This window comes from Danio rerio, chromosome 9, assembly GCF_052040795.2.
Source record: "Danio rerio strain M-AB ecotype USA chromosome 9, GRCz13ab, whole genome shotgun sequence".
In the NCBI taxonomy this organism is placed as follows: Eukaryota; Metazoa; Chordata; class Actinopteri; order Cypriniformes; family Danionidae; genus Danio; species Danio rerio.
The window spans coordinates 3,081,440-3,098,406 of NC_141029.1; the positions used below are offsets into that span (position 1 = coordinate 3,081,440).

At 36.7% G+C, this 16,967-nt stretch overlaps 1 protein-coding gene across 3 annotated transcripts; it reads right to left on the reverse strand.

Moving 5' to 3' along the window:
• Positions 1–681: 681 nt before the first annotated feature.
• On the reverse strand, positions 682–13,196 carry cdca7a (cell division cycle associated 7a). Of its 3 annotated transcripts, none has more exons than XR_015498827.1 (10): positions 13,100–13,180; positions 10,449–10,586; positions 9,675–9,803; positions 9,097–9,318; positions 7,568–7,645; positions 6,701–6,895; positions 6,212–6,349; positions 4,432–4,581; positions 3,144–3,437; positions 682–2,461 (listed from the first exon to the last, which is right to left on the reverse strand). XR_015498827.1 is itself a non-coding variant. In NM_001017574.2 (10 exons), exons 1-10 carry the CDS (start codon positions 13,109–13,111, stop codon positions 1,019–1,021), a joined length of 1,227 nt encoding a protein of 408 aa, NP_001017574.2. In that variant the 5' UTR covers positions 13,112–13,196; the 3' UTR covers positions 682–1,018. The 3 variants fall into 3 exon arrangements, 2 of the variants coding, with proteins under 2 accessions (NP_001017574.2, XP_087122546.1); NM_001017574.2 differs by having other exon boundaries at positions 682–1,049; positions 3,301–3,437; positions 6,212–6,346; positions 13,100–13,196; XM_087266420.1 differs by having other exon boundaries at positions 682–1,049; positions 3,301–3,437.
• Between the last annotated feature and the right edge of the window lie 3,771 nt (positions 13,197–16,967).

A 16,967-nucleotide genomic window follows, 5' to 3' on the forward strand; every position in this document is an offset into this window, starting at 1 on the left:
ATGTTGAAACTAACTCTGCCGTTTAGGAAAGTGACTTGACATGGAGTCGTTTGAAATCACATACACTAAGCGGCCACTTTATTAGGTACACCTGTCCAACTGCTTTCTAACACAAATTTCTAATCAGCCAATCACATGGCAGCAACTCAACATTTAGGCTTGTAGACATGGTCAAGACGATCTGCTGCAGTTCAAAGAGAGCATCAGAATGGGGAAGAAAGTGGATTTAAGTGACTTTGAACGTGGGTGGCATGGTTGTTGGTGTCAGACGAGCTGCTCCGAGTATTTCAGGAACTGCTGATCTATTGGGACTCACGCACAACCATCTCTAGGGTTTACAGAGAATTGACTGAAGAGAAAAACCAGTGATTTCCCATCACTGGGGAGCGTTTCCTTTTTGGACACCAACAACAGGCACCATGTCATAATCACACCCCTACAAGAGCAAGCTCCTGATTGGTTAACGCAGCACAAATGTCCGCTCAGGAGTAACGTCTATTGATTTTCTACAGTCTTTGATATTAATGAAAAACAATCCCCTACTCAATATTCGGTATTAAGTTGGTAGTACATCAACATACTGAAATAATCTCAGCAACTTCCGGTTCACATAGACGTTTCTGATTGCATTTTTCCTTTCTAGATGCACATCATTCAGTGACCCACACAAGACGACGGAAGTTAAAAAGTCACGATTTTATTCCATTTCTACAGCAGTAAAAACACGCCGTCATAACAGCGTCTGCAAACCCACTGAGCAATAAGAACGCGGTAAAAACACATTAAAAACAAGTATTGCAGCAAAGATCAACCAATACAGTACAGAGATAAACGCTCCAATTTTGCAAGGGAAGAAAAAAAATTACACATTTAAAACAATGTCAATTAAAGGAACATGTAGACAAACTTAACAGTCTACACAAACTGAACCTGCAGCAGGTCTATGAAGCTCTGGAGATCATGTAGCACTTGAGAATGACGTCAGTTATGGATGGAGTCCACAGATGGATAAATGGCTTTATTCACTTTCCTCCAGCTCCTTCTTTAGACTGCGGAGAGAGAAACAAGTTCATCATTACACTCAAACTTACTGTCTACACATTCACAATGACTGAAACAAGTTAGCAACAATTTAAGGAATTATTAGACAGCTGCCTGGAACACTTGATTCTGATTGGTCAGAACATTCCAAGGTGTTCTTCCCAGACAACAACCGTTAAACAACACAGACTCATCCGGGAACTTGGAATCATCTTGACAGTCAGTAGCCCCTTTCACACATACAGACCTTTCCGGCAAACTGCCGGCAATTTTCCAGAAAGAGAAGTTGCAACATGACCGGTAATTTGCATGTCTAGTATGCGATGACATGAGACATCTACTCCAGCCAATCAGAACATTTAGACACATTCACATGTGTGCGGTTTATGAAAATAAAAGCCTTTGAATATTTAGATAACCTTTCTATGATCCTTCTGAATGCCAACTGTTAAAAATGATCAATAAAATGCTTATGATAAACCGCTGTTTGTTTACCTTCAAGCTCTGCCTCAGTTGCTTGACGTGTGTGCACGCGGAGCAGCTGGTGAGCGCCAGCAAACACACACATTATGTACTATCAACAAAAGCCCGAACCCTTCTGTGTTTACAAAATGTAAGCGCAGACGATTAGAGCTCATTTCTGGTTATATTGCAATGGATGTGTGAATAGTTTTTTCCCGGACAAATTCCAGAACATCCTCACCAATATGAACAGCGCTTTTTCTAATCTACCGGTAAAGTCATTACAGTAATTTTCCGGATATTTACCGGAATCACTGTGTGAAAGGGGCTAGTGAATACGTTCACATCCATATTCATGTTGTCATGCCACTTTGTTGCCATCTTGTGGCGGAATAATGCACAGGTTAATGTATACTCCATTCAGCCATTTCAGTTTGTCAGCATTGCCTTAAAATAATTAGTAAACATGTATGGCTCAGATCAATGTTTTGAGTCTTATTTTTGTTTTGTGCCAAGTAGCTGTGTAATAAGCAGAATAAATAAAATATAAAGGCTGTTTTGAAGAACAAATGACCTTCAGTCTTATACAACAGATAAAAGAAAATAGCAGATTTTAATTTAACAGATTTTAAAAATGAAGGTCAAGTGAAGATTTGCAAAAAGAAAAAAAATCCAACTAGGTTTATGCACTTCAATTAAGCAAATCTATTTTTAAATGCTTTTACATTTTTAAAATATATATATATAAAAGGGCCAAATTTGTATTTATAGAACAAACATGTCCTTTTTCATGCAATTTTAAACTTTTCTAACTTTACGTGAACACCTCCAAGATTTAAGGCAGATTGCGATTAACCATTTTAGGAAGGTTTGTTCTTAGTTTTGCACTAAAAGTATCTTCTAATGTTTCACTGCTTAGAAGTATCAAAATAGACTAATAAATCACTGTTTCAAGAATCTGAGGGTGCTTTCACACCTACACTTTTGTTTCGGAACGTATCTCGTTTGCCCAGTTAGCGCGGTTCGTTTGGCATATGTGAACAGGGCAATCGCGCTCTGTTCCGCGCCAAAGTAATCGCTCCGAGATCGCTTGAGTGAGGTGGTCTCGGCTCGATTGAAACGAACCCTGGAGTGGTTCAATTGCAGTGAGAAAGCGATCCGATCCGAGGGCAGTTATATCACAGTGTTTTATGAATATGTAATAGGCTTACGGCTATATGAAGAGAGAATTATGAGTATGGCGGGAAGTTTCGCGAGTCTCCGGATGCCCACAAACGAGTGATGATCTCCCGGTAATCTCGCGTCTCCCTCCCGGTCCTCAAATAGGCATCGCCGCGCACCCATCTCACCCCTCCCCACCGCGTCTCTCCTCAGACACGTCACGCGCACCCTGTCAATCACCACCAAACCACCACCTCTCCTGACAGCTGAGCGGGACGCTGCAAAGTAAACCCTGACACTCTGACCAATGTGAGGAGAGTGACTTGTTTTGTTGTCACACACGTGACTTGTTTTAGCTCTTTTGGTCCGATTAGAAACTTTGCCGTGTGAAAGCGAACCGCTCCAAGAGCAAAGAGCAACAATGTAACAATTGTAATCTGTTTCGGAACAACTGAATCGATTCACAGGTGTGAAAGCACTCTTATATTGAAGGCTGACTCCCATTATATTTAGGATTTTCTCCAAAAACGGCCTGAAAGGAAAGACTTTTAGTCTTAGGATGTTTTGTGAATGTTTCTCTCAAAGATAAACATTTATGGTTTGCATCACTACATTTTTGTGTGTTTGTGCAGTTACCTTTTGAGATAAGAGTGGACATTGTCATATCCATGATACTTGGCCAGGTAGACGAGCACACCTGTAGCACAGCGGCCCTCTCTGGCACGACAGAAACTACAGTTACAGATGCCTCGACATGGCGGACACAGCCACTCCTACAAGAAGAAAAACATAACACACGATTTAAAGATGTGCTGTGATCAATTTGAGACATAGGCTGATGAAATCAGAGCTTGTGGTGGTAAAGGATGCCTAAAAACCAGTTTTCCACTTTAAGTCAAGCATTAAATTCCCTGACTGAAGGCGAAGAAAACCCCCCCACAGAATTTAAGACATCTAAAACACACACACACACACACACAAAAAAATATTTTTAAAATAAAAAATACAGAAGTATTTGCGGTTTGTACGGCTGTGAAAGGACAGTTTTTGAAGGTCTTAAACATTTAGTATTCAGTCAACATGTGATGGCCAGTAAAAAAATGATGGCCAAAAATAGTCTAAACTTAAAAATACAAAATATATAAAATTACAAATAATAATATTAAAAATGTAACAAATAAATATTAAAAATAAATACATTTAAACAAAACCCACCATCATCATGATAAATATAAAAAATTTAACAAAAAAAAAAAAAGTGATAATAATTAAAAGTAACAATTAAACAGAATAATAATAATAAATATAAAATTAATTAATATAAATGTAAAAATATTTAAACAAAATCATAAATATAAAAAATAAAACAACAACAACAACAACAACAACAACCACCATCATCTATATATAAAAAAAATTAACAATTAATTTAAACAAAATAATAATAATAATAATAATAATAATAAAAACTGTAGAAAAATAAAAAATAAAATATTAAATTAAAAAAAAACATTTAAACAAAACCCAGCATCATAAATAAAAATAGATTGAAAAATTTAAACAGTCAATTAAATATAAAATTATAATAATAATTTATAAAAAAATATTTAAAAAATAAATTTAAACATAATAATAATAATAATAATAATAATAAATAAAATCAACAATTTAAAATGAATTAAAAATTAAACAAATCCTAACTTCTGGAATTATGCTTCGACAACTCGATACTGCAGTAATTCCATGACCCATGGAAAATCCACTCACCGGGTTGAGGAGGGCGTCACGGACTTCTTCTCCATAACGGTTCCTCAGACAAGGCCCACAGAATTGACCGCGGACGCCCACACACTCCGAGTTGCGGCAGTTGGTCTTGGTGTCAGTGGTTTTCTGGCGGCACTGATGGCAGGTGGAGCCCTGATGGAGAACAAAAACAGTTCAAGAAGAGTCTCCAACTAGACAAGCTAAAAAAATGGTTGACAGTCAAATCAAACGTCACATTTCTTGACTTTAACTCACTTAAGTTCAATTTATATGACCCACACTGGGGAAAGATATTCAAATAAAGAAACGTTTGCACAATTAGGGTTGTAACTGTATGAATTTTTTACGGTATGATAATCGTCTAAAACAATACCACGGTTTGACGGTTTCACGGTATACGGGATGTTACAAATGTTACAAAATAATAGAACAGTGAAGCAAATTTGACTTTTTCCAAATAATATATTTTCAGTTACTATAAACAACACCACTTACAATGAACAAAAAAAAAAAAAAAAAGAAATAATGTGTCAAAGTCCAAATAAACATGGTGCAAATCCTCAGTAAAAAATAGATATAAATATTTACTATACTATAAATAGTTACATAACGAAACTAGATTCAATATGGAACATCCTTAGGTTTTATGTGCCAGCATGGATATGGTTGTTTGTGGATTTGGATATGGTTGTCTGCAATGCAGACAAACAGCTGCACCTTCATTTGCGTCTTTTGAAAACAGCAAGAGCAGCAGTTCGTCTTTGCTGTGTCACTGTTTTGTCATGTTTCTGTGCTGCTGTGCATGCAAAAGTACTTAGTATGAGAATTATTTCATGCAAAACTTTTTTTTTTGCGTTTTATTTAGCCGCGCAGAAATGTATGCCTATCTCTCATTCCGTGTTGTTCAAAGAGCTCATTGTTGGTCCACAAACAAAAGCGAAACCTATGCTTATTGGTTGTGATATTGCGAGTTTGAACCAATCTGGGCATGGAGGAGGGACAATGCATCAATGTATCATGTCTGGTTTGTCCGGAGACACAGTGACGAGCGTTTCTTTGTCAAATCAGCGTTGTCAAATTTTGATGAAGTAACCGCACTTATTCCGGAGCCTCTGAAAGTCCGATACGTGATATGATACGTTATGTGATACAGCACTGGAAAGCTGAGATTCTCTTCTTTATGCCAATCTTTGAATTGTATGAATCGGATCAGCGGATCAAAAGTTATTAAACATTTAAGAGCAATACTTATTTTTAGCCGCGGGCGGCTGTCTCGGTCTTTAAGGGTTAAAACCGTTGATATGCAATTGTTCATGGTATGATAATCGTGCACGTTCAAATCGTGGTAAACCGTCATACCGGTATATTGTTACAACCCTATGCACAATATCGAAATGATTTTAGCTCAATTATCATTTTGCATGACTTTAATTGCCACTACAAGAAGACTTAATTTACCTCACATTCTGTTTTCAAGTTGACTTTCTTACTGTTTGGGTGACTGAAATGCTTTTCCATATTGGGACAGTGGAATAGTAGTTTTACACACTTTACATTTAGCTTTTAGGTCATCAACCTTAAGTTCTCAGTCTCTGAAATGGTAATTTTGGGAACTAAGATCTTAAGGTTGACATTATCATGGTATGTTAGTTAACAGGTTGCTGCATTTGACTGAAGATACTGCCAGATCGGCACAAAATGACTAAAACAGAGAGAGAGAAAAAAAAAAGCCTAAACAGTTGATGACACTGAAAGCCCCAGATGATGTGCATTTGAGACTCACGGTGGCCCGGTTGTAGGTCTTCTCTCTGACGTTGATGCAGATGTTTTCCAGTTCAGCCTCAGTGATGTCCTCCACAGGCCTGACCACATGAGGAATGGTCAGAGAGCTGTTATAACTGCGCCGGCGTGGCTCCTTCTGCTGGCACACACAAAGACCATCAATACTGATGCATCATGACAAACATGCAAGTCATTTAAGGATAGTGATAACTGTGATCACAGTGAAAGTAAAAAAAATAAATAAATAATAAAAAAATAATAATTGAATTAAATTTAAAATTAAATACTTTTAAATTAATATGGAGCAAAAAAATTCAATAAAATAAAAAAGGTTAAAAAAAATTATAATAAAAACTACAAAATACAGAAAATATCTACATTTAAAAACTAAAAAAAAAATACAAATACATTTTATTAATAATAACAACAACAAAATTAATAAATAAATCCAAAAAAAAAAAAAAAAAAGTTGAGGAAAAAAATGAGTCACCTCTTCCTCGTCGTCATCCTCATAACCTCTGCTTCTGCGCACCAGGCTGTATTTGTCCTCCTCTTCGTCTTCTGGAGGTGGCGATGGAGGTCCGTCCACCAGAGAGCGAGAGCGTGTGTGAGGCCGAGACGTGCGCTCAGGGTTCCTCCTGCGGGCGGCAATGGGCTCCAGAGAGCGACGGGGGACACGACGAACCTGTACAGGAAAAAAAAAAACACCACAATTAAATAAACAGCATCAACTTAAGTGTTAGTTATCGGCTCCAATTATCACCTCATTTTTGTTTGTTTGTTTATTTGACAAATCAGCAACTTATCGCAAGATCAATAAAACATGTTAAGAACAACTTCATATTTTAATGAGATGACAAACTTAATTTTTACAAATCATATATTAAACATTAAATGACTTTTCAATTCAATATTTGATAACTTATTCCTCCTGCTTAAAACACACCTTTTCAAAACATCCAAAGGATTTCCACTATAAAAACATTGGCTGTTTCCGAAATCACCAACTACTCAGTTGGTACTGCATTTAAATGTACTACTCAACTATTAGAAAAGTACATTCTATACAGTATGAATGAGTATGAAAGAAACTCGGACATACTACATCCGCCATTTTGTCTTCATCACGTTAGTTGCGTCGCTTCATGAATTATCTTGCAGTGCTTCATGGGGTAGTGTAATGTCCATCAAATGCGCACTTCAGAATCTCAGAGGTAGTAGGAAGCCATTCGGGTACTTTTCACATACTACTTGGCTCACATACTGATTTTAGCATACTATAATAGTATGTGATTTCAGACGCAGCTAGTCTTATCTCCACACATTAACCACTATTATTAGTATTGTAAAATCTTACCACATTGCCTGGTGTCAGAGCAGCTCTCCCAGGAAACAGTCCAGGAACTTTATCCAGCTCCGCCATTAGTTTAGCAAGCTAGATGATGGAGATCACAGTTTCAACACAATCCCACACTTAAGAGCATAAACATTAAACATTTCTCTCTTCTGCTAAACACAAAACAAGATTTTCTGAAGAACGCTGACATTGGAAGACATTAGAAACCAATGGCTGTTTTTTCTTTAATCGTTTGTGCTCAACAGAAGAAAGGAAGTCACATAAGTTTAGAACAATTGTGAACTACCCCTTTGTTTAAATGTATGTATGTATGTATGTGTATGTATATACATATTTATATATATATATATATGTATGCATATGTATGTATGTATATATGTATATATATATATATATATATATATATATATATATATATATATATATATATATATATATATATATATATATATATTTTTTTTTTAATCGAAATCGATCTGAATTTATGCTCAATTTCGATTATCGAATCAAAAAATAGAATCGTCGATGCTGCCACGCCCCCATGTCACGTCAGCTTGGCTTGCCAAGCGGGAAAAAACAGGCTTGTTGAAGAGCTTGTTAAACTGCAGAAGCAGGAGACCCATCGACAGAACTTAAACCCTCTCCTCTTTCAATGAAGTCGCCGGTGTGGAAGCATTTTGGATTTCCAGTGAGTTATGTTGACAACGTTCGTGTTGTCGACAAAAAAACCCCACAGTTTTGCAAGCTCTGCTATGTACGTATTACGTACGGTTCATCCGATAGACAACACCGGCATCGTGATCTTACGCCCGCCCCCGTTGCAAATCCGCTCGTGAAAAGTACACACTCAGGCCCTGTTTACACTGTCTTTGTTTTTAAATGGCATTTTAGAACGACAACGATTTGACATCCACAGTGGCGTGTAGCATTTCTGAGCAGCGCTCCTTCCTCTCTACCTCTGAAAACGCCCATCACGTGACCACACACACACACACAACCATGCACTCGAGACAGCAGGTCCAGGCAGTCAGAGGACTGCTTCAATCTTTCACTCACTTGTACTTAGTCATTTTAGTGAACACCTCAGATACTGTTGGCTGGTTCCTGTTGGTTGTGCGTCTTTTTTACCGACGCCATTATAACGACACAGATCACTGCCTATTCACGAGTCCCGCAGAAAAAGTGATTGACAGGTGGTAATTATGTGTGTATCTTGCCTTTATTCATTTACTGTATGATTTGTTTATGGGTAAAACAAAGACCATGCAGGTCAGGTAGTTTAAACGGTAGACTACAAATAATTAATTGGTCATTAATTAATTAATTATTCATAATCGAAAATCGAATCGTGCCTTTAGAATCGAAAATGTAATCAAATCGAGGATTTGGAGGATCGTGACACCCTTAATATATAGACACAAAAATAAAATAAATGTAAATAAAATTCAGTTGATTCTCAAAAATGATGCATTTTAATGTTTACAGCTAGGTATTCAGAGTACATATGCACACATAATACTAACACTCACCATGGCTTTGTTCTCTTTAATGTTGAGCGCTCTCTTCAGCATGAAGTTTTCTCCCTCTGAGTCAGACTCGGGGTCTTTCGTCTCGGCTTTAGGTTTAGGCTCAGGCTTCACTGGTTTGGATGGACTGCTGCGTTTAGTCGGGAACTTCATGGCGACTCGGAGAGTGAAGGATTTGCGGGTTTTCCTGGGCGGTGAACAGGCCTCGGCATCAGAGTCCATTTTCTGAAAGGCAAAAAATTATTATTATTATTAAAGTCCACATGAACTGGAAGTGGTCTCCTGACACTTGAATATTAAATGAGAAAACAGTGGGCGTGGCTTGGTTTTTTCAAATGCGAGATGATTGGATGTAGTTAAGTAGGCATTTCATTTAGAAAGATGGGGAAAGTTATTACGACCGGTCAGACGACTCCTCACAATTTCAGTTTATTATCAAAACTGACAGCTGGAAGGGCGTGGTTAGATATGTTAGCCACACCCAAAACCTCATAGTTCATTTCATTTGTACTTTTACTAAAATCTGTCTATTTTAAAGAGATCATAAAGACACTTAAGGAGCATTTACTGTAGATACAAACCATTTCTGTCAGCTCGTCGTTGAGTTCGCTCTCGAACCCGCTGCAGGCATCCTCCTCTTCAGTTACAGGGAGAACATTAAACACTTTCTCCATCTGAGTGGAGCTTCTCGTCTGCCTCTGTGGCCTCTTCTGTAGAAAAGAAAAGATCAGGGTTGATGACGAGCAGCCAGAAAATAAATATCTTGGGGAAATTAAGGTTCAGAATCAATAATTACACAATTACACAAGCTGCACTCGATTTTGATTGGTACATAGTAACATTTGAAGGTATGTTAGTCCCAGGTAACAACCACTAAATAACACGGGCTCATACGGTATGATTTACTCAGCTGGTTTCATTTCGGTCAGCTTTGCCTATGATTTTTTTTTTTTAGCACCATCTTGTGACTGAATAACGTGCAGGTTAGTGTATACTTCATTGAAAGTTTTTGTTTCTGTCAGCTTTGCGTTTCTGACTGTTTGGTGCCATCTTCTTTCTGAATAATAATGAGTAGGTTAGTGTATACTCCATCAGCCGTTTTGGTTTCTATCAGTTTATGCAAAGCTATTACAGCCCAGAACAATATCCTGTGCCTAATGTTGTTGTTTTGGTCCAAGTAGCCATGCAATAAGCAGGATAAATTACATACAGGATGGTTGTTTTCGTGGAATAAAGCTCTTCAGTCTTATACAATAGTGCTCTGCTTTATGTTGGGCTGCATATATACCTGTCCGACTTTATTTTGTGATAAGAGAATTTTACATATGACAAAAAAATAAATTAAAAATTCATACCGAGTTGCCGAATCCATCAGAGCCAAAGCTGTCGCAACTGTCATCTGAAGAGGATGAGGAGGTTTCCATAGGCAAAACTGTTGAGCTCCTGTAGCTCCGCAGGTTCATCCTGGTGGACGGAGGGGATGCCTGCTGCTTCTGCAGGACAAAACATTATCAGTGCCATCCTTAACTGAAATACATCACCACCCAAAGAGAACAGAAACGGTAATATAAAGCCAAATTTCAGCCAATTTAAACAATGCAAAGCATAATTAGACAAAATACAAAATACAGATTTAAGCCTAATTAAGTGATGCCAAAGTCTAGTATTACTGATACTGCAATAATCTTTTTTGAGGGTCAGAATTCAGTCAATTGTTCTCAGGTCATGTTTTACAAAATGGAACCATAATTAGAAACCAAACATTTTAGTTGGGGGAAACTTTATTAAACAATAATTTTACATGATCTTTAAACAAAACATTAGTTAATAACAATAACAAAAAAAAAACAAAACTTTGCAATATATACTTAGCCTTTACCCTGTACAAAATTTGTTAATAAACTCATGTACAACCAGTGTTGTGGAAAGTTACTTTTAAAAAGTAGTTTGCATTAAAAATTGAGTTACTCGCCCAAAAAACAACAACTAGTTGCGTTACTTTGTAACTCATTACTTTCCATAAAAAGTGACTTTTGCGGTACTTGTTATAACCTGACTGAAGTAACAAGAACTTTTGTTTTTAAAATATAGGAGCGCTGCAATTATCAATGCACAATACATTACACCTACATTTAACCTTTAAAAATATAGATTATTAAAAGGTTTAAAGCAATGCGTTTGCTACTTTTGTACTATTTGTCTGAAGTAAAATCTCCTTTTCTTCAATGCGTTTGTAGACTGTGATTCATCGGGACTACTATAATATTAATGAAGCAATTTATCTTTTAAAAGCTAATAATTAAACAAAAAAAGTAACTCGTTACATTTTCAAGTTACTCAATATTACTTATTTTTTTAGAGTGCGTTAATTTATTCGTTACTCAGAAAAGCAAAATTACGTAAATTGCTTCATTCGTTACCTTCAACACTAACTTTCCTGTAACTCCCAAAGAATTTTCTCTGGTTTTCTCTGCAATTAACTCCAATATTGTTTCCTTATTTAGAGCTGTAACTTGGATTAATTTGCCCATATTCAGTCTAGTTGGTACAATGTGCGGTAAAATTAGTTTCTTAGTCTAAAAATAACAAATCTATTCATTTCTCTTTTGGAAAGCTCTATTACCTATTGGAATAATTTTGTAAGAATTCCTAAATGGGTAAGTATTCGGTCATTAACTCACAAATTTTTGGTTATAAATAAGATAAAAGAAATATCTTTTCAACTAATTAATAAATTCTACCTGTTTAAACAATACCTCAGTAAATTTAAAAGGTATATGGATGTAAATTGCTTTGTTCTTTGCATTTGGAAACTGTACCCCACATCTTTTGGCATCGTAGTCATGTTAAAAAGCTTTGGTATGAGGCTTGTTTTTAATTAAACAAAAAGGTACTCTTTAATTTTAATTTGCATTCTGAAAAAGTAACTTTTGGATATTTTGTGATAATTTGAATAGCAAAGTTTTTGTAATTAACCCATTTATATAGTTAATTAAGTTTCAAATTCATAAGTGTAAATTTTCCAAAAAAAAAAAAAAAAATTATATATATATATATTTATTTATTTATTTACCAGGAACTGAAAAATCACTTTTGTACTATTCAGAATATTGCTAATAGAAAGCCATTAAAACTGCCCATTTGTGCTCTAGTTTAAACATTTTTGATTAATGTAATGGTCCTGCTTGTTTATAATTGTACGAATTTTAGTTAAATACTTATACTGCTGGTTTTTGTGATTGTTTTATTTTTATTTATTTTTTGTGCTGTTGTTATTATTTACTTTCCATCACCCTATATAATATTAAAATATTTTGTTTACAATATTGTCATGTATCTGTTGTTTAAAGAGTAATAATTTTTTTTTAAAAACACTACTGTACAACAATCCACAAATAAGTGTGATAAAATTCGGGTTTACAATTAATCACAAAATGGGTAAAATGCTGTGACTTGACCAAAGGCACGGTGGTTAAACAAACAAAAAAAAATTAATAAAAATAATCAACGATTAAACAGTTGGTGTATTAAAATCTATATGATACCTGATATCTAAACAATTTCAATAACACCTAAATAAATAGTTATGTATTAGATTTTCGACCCGTTTGGAGGTAAATGAATTTCTTCACTGTTTATTTGACACAAAAATCTCAAAGTATAAGTTTTATTTATCTAAATAGTAGAAACATGCTTTAAACCGTTAATTTCCCCAAGTTAACGAACTTTTGATAAGTTTGAGGGCGTACCCTGCCCCCTCCAAACAAAGCCTCACAAGTTTACTACAACAAACAAACAAACATTCTCCCAAAAATACATCTTAAAGAAATACCTCAACATTTCTGAATGGACATTTAACTTTTCAGCGTAATGGTGGACTTTAATTACAATTTAAACGCCGCAAAACCGTTCATTCAAACACTCATTCAAAAACAATCCAAGATTACGTTAATAGACGAGAACAGTTAAAATAAGGTCATAAAAAATGGCGTACGCCTTACTGTACCTTTGAACGCATTGTTGCAGATGGTTGTTGTTACTGAGAGTGTTTGAGTTTACACTAAGCCCGAGTCCTCCGTGAATGTGCGAGTGTTCCAATCCTGTGCAGCAGAGTTTACTCTGGAAGTTGGCGGGTAATTCTTGAAGGGGCGTGACTGCCTTCCGCGCCACACGACAGTCCTGGAAGCTGATTAAAACTAATAAAGTAACTTCATCTTATAGGTTGAAGATACAAGAGCTGTGTTCTTCTTTTAATTACGAACTTAACACACACATGTTTAAAGTTTAACACTAGAAGCCTGGGGGTATTCGAATAAAGATGAATAAAATGTTTCTGTTTGAAATCACATTGAGCTTACAGGATCGTCTGCCGTGGCGCCAAAGGTCAGAGCTCATTTGCAAGGGCTTGCCACAAACCGCGCGAAATGCAGACTAGATGAAACAAGCAAGGCATTCCTTCAGGGTTTACATTTTATTAATATATTATAAACTGACAAACTTTAAATTTCCACCATCATAATAATAATAAATACATGTTTAATATCATATAAATGAAGTATTTCTTTCTAATAAAATATAACAATAACCAAATGTGTCTTGCAGACATACAGTATAAACAGTCCTCAATTTTCATTGAAGCAATCAGCATAATTCCAATAAGAAACACCTCAAAAAGAAACATTGAAATCATAAAAGAAAAGAAAAATTCAAGTTCAATCCTGGAAAGGGAATAACTTCACCAAAAATGTCCTTTTTTTTTAGAACAGGCATAATAATGAAGACTTTTTAGTCAGTATATCTATTTGACGATGAATGTTTGCCCTTTACCAGTGTCAGTTTATAAGATGCATATATTTAATTTGAATGTACTTACAGTACACTGATAAACTCCTAGTTACAGCTAGGAATAGTGCTTTGGTCAAAAACAATTCTCTTTAGTCTAACCCTCCATCAACCCTTACTTTAAGAACAAAACACAACAGTCGGATTCTGGAAGCAAACAAAGACTTCATTCATTTTCTCCATAGGGAAAGTGATATTTTAGTAACTGATAGACCCTAAAACAGTGTTTCTCAACTGGTGGGAACATTTTCAGTGGGTCGCGGAGTGTGTGGTCAAAAACAAACAACAAAAGTAAAAATTTGTACTTGTTTTACTTATACCGGACTTTTATTTTGTAATGCGTGTGCGACAACCCTACCGTTTGACATGTGAAATTTCATTTAATTGTTGCAACAAATTTGCCGAATCGCAAGTACGACCCCGAATATGTAAAGTATGAATATATATATTGACAACAAAAAAGACTTAAAGCCTCAGTGTGATATGTAGTGAGGTGCTCTCATAAGAGAGCATGAAACCTTCTAAATTAAAACAACATTTAAAAACCAGAAAACATGTTTTATTAACAGTTTATTATTAACAGTATTTGTCGTGTTTACTTTGTAATATTTCTATAATTTGATCCATTTTGTTAAAAGACAGCAATAAAATATTGTTTATTTGTAAGTCTTGGTAAATTTCTTATGATGTATGGGTCACCACTTGTTTATGTTAACAAATAAATACAAATTAATTATAATTCCTAAAATTGTATTATAGTTTCTATAAATTTGGGTCGGGGCTTGATGACCATGTAAAAATGTGAGTCCCATGGCTAAACCAGTTGAGAACCCCTGCCCTAAAAGACACACCGTTGTTGTGAATGTTATAATTTTACAATACCTAATAATATTAAAATAACTAAAAATATGTTGTCAAGTATGATTGGCTCATCCCCCAATGAGGGGGTAGGTTTAGGGGTGGGGTTTGGGAGCACACATCATTTTAAAATTTCTATGCTAATTTTCAAACAATATGTACAGTATAATAAGTTACGTTTCAATGCAACCCCATGGCAATTCGTAACTTATTCACATATGTTGCATTTAAAGGTGCTGTTTTTAAGTTTTTGACTCTTCTAAAGCATAAAAATACCATAATATGTTTGCAGATATTTAAGAAACATGCTAAGTGGACATTCTTGTTTATCTGAACGCTGAAGTCAGATATTCTGCTCTGAAAATGTGAGTTACGTGCCAGAAAGTCTGTCTTTGTTTTGGTCATTTAACCCGTCCAATGCCAGTTTAGCCAATTACATTTCTACACCCCAGGTTGCCTGGAAAACAGTGTATTTCATTCATTCAATCATGAAGGCTCCCAAAGTATGCGTCTGTCACCGAAATGCGACCCCTGGTGGACAGTAGCAGCCTCCAAAATGAGACACAGATTCAGAGTTCCACATGAGGTGGTTACTAATTAGCAAATACTATAAATATTATGAATGTAAACATTAGGTGAGCAGGTTATATTGTAACCACATGTCCTAACAACATGCTACGTGACGAGATTTGCAGTGATAAGCAATTTGGCTATTTGCACCAGACGAAACAGGAAAGAAATTTAAATACAGCCATTCAGAAGCACAGGTCTACAACACCTACACCAACCCTAAACCCAACCCACTCGTGTTGTAAGTCCCTCCCAATTGGGAGGGATTATACCGCAAGTAAGTTGGGCGACCTCCAAGTGGGAGGGACTTACACCACTAGTGGGCTGGGTTTAGATGGTGTAGGTAGAATAGACATTAATAAAACCCATCAGGTTACTGTGAGGTTGGTTTTAGGGTTGGGGTAGGTGTAGACGTTAATAAAACACATCAGGATACTGTGAGGTTGGGTTTAGGTGGTGTAGGTAGAATAGACATTAATAAAACACATCAGGTTACTGTGAGGTTGGGTTTAGGTTTGGGGTAAGTGTAGGCTAGTGCTGCGTGGATAGTGGTTATATCCGCGGGCTCTGCAGATAATCTGCGGGTCGGGTGGGTCGGGTTATAAAAAATAGATTATGATTAGTTGCGGGTTGGTTGCGGGTAAATGTAGCGGGGACATGGCAGTGGACCAGCGAAAAAGCAGAGAGTGGGCTTTGCTGAATGGGAAGATGAGACGTCCAAAATAATGGATGAAGTGGAAGAGTAGTCTACTGATCAAAGTTTCAGTTAGAGGAGTCATCAGAGGAAAATCTGCCATCGTTCTAGGTTAGAAACAAGATCGCTTATTTCCACGACTGCAGCGCCTTGCGAGGAAAATCTTGTACATTCCTACAACAAGCGGTGCAAGCGAACGCTCATTCAGTGCAGCTGGCCGCGTTATAGAGGCGAGGCGGAATCATCCGAATCCAGGCACAATAGATGCTGTTCTGTTTTTACACAGTGCGAAGAAAAAGGCTAAGGGTGCTTTCACACCTGTGAATCGATTCAGTTGTTCCGAAACAGAGATTAAAATTGTTACATTGTTGCTCTTTGCTCTTGGAGCGGTTCGCTTTCACACTGCAAAGTTTCTAATCGGACTAAAAGAGCTAAAACAAGTCACGTGTGAGTAAACTCTCCTTACATTGGTCAGAGTGTCAGGGTTTATTTTGCAGCGTCCCGCTCAGCTGTCAGGAGAGGTGGTGGTTTGGTGGTGATTGACAGGGTGCGCGTGACATGTCTGAGGAGAGACACGGTGGGGAGGGGTGAGAAGGGTGCGCGACGATGCCTATTTGAGGACTAGGAGAGTAACGCGAGATTACCGGGAGATCATCACTCGTTTGCGGGCATCCGGAGACTCGCGAAACTTCCCGCCCTACTCATAATTCTCTCTTCATGTAGCCGTAAGCATATTACATATCCATAAAACACTGTGATATAACCGCGCTCGGATCGGATCGCTTTCTCACTGCAATCAAACCGCTCCAGGGTTCGTTTCAATCGAGCCGAGACCACCTCACTCAAGCGATCTCGGAGCGATTACTTTGGCGCGGAACAGAGTGCGATTGCCCTGTTCACATATGCCAAT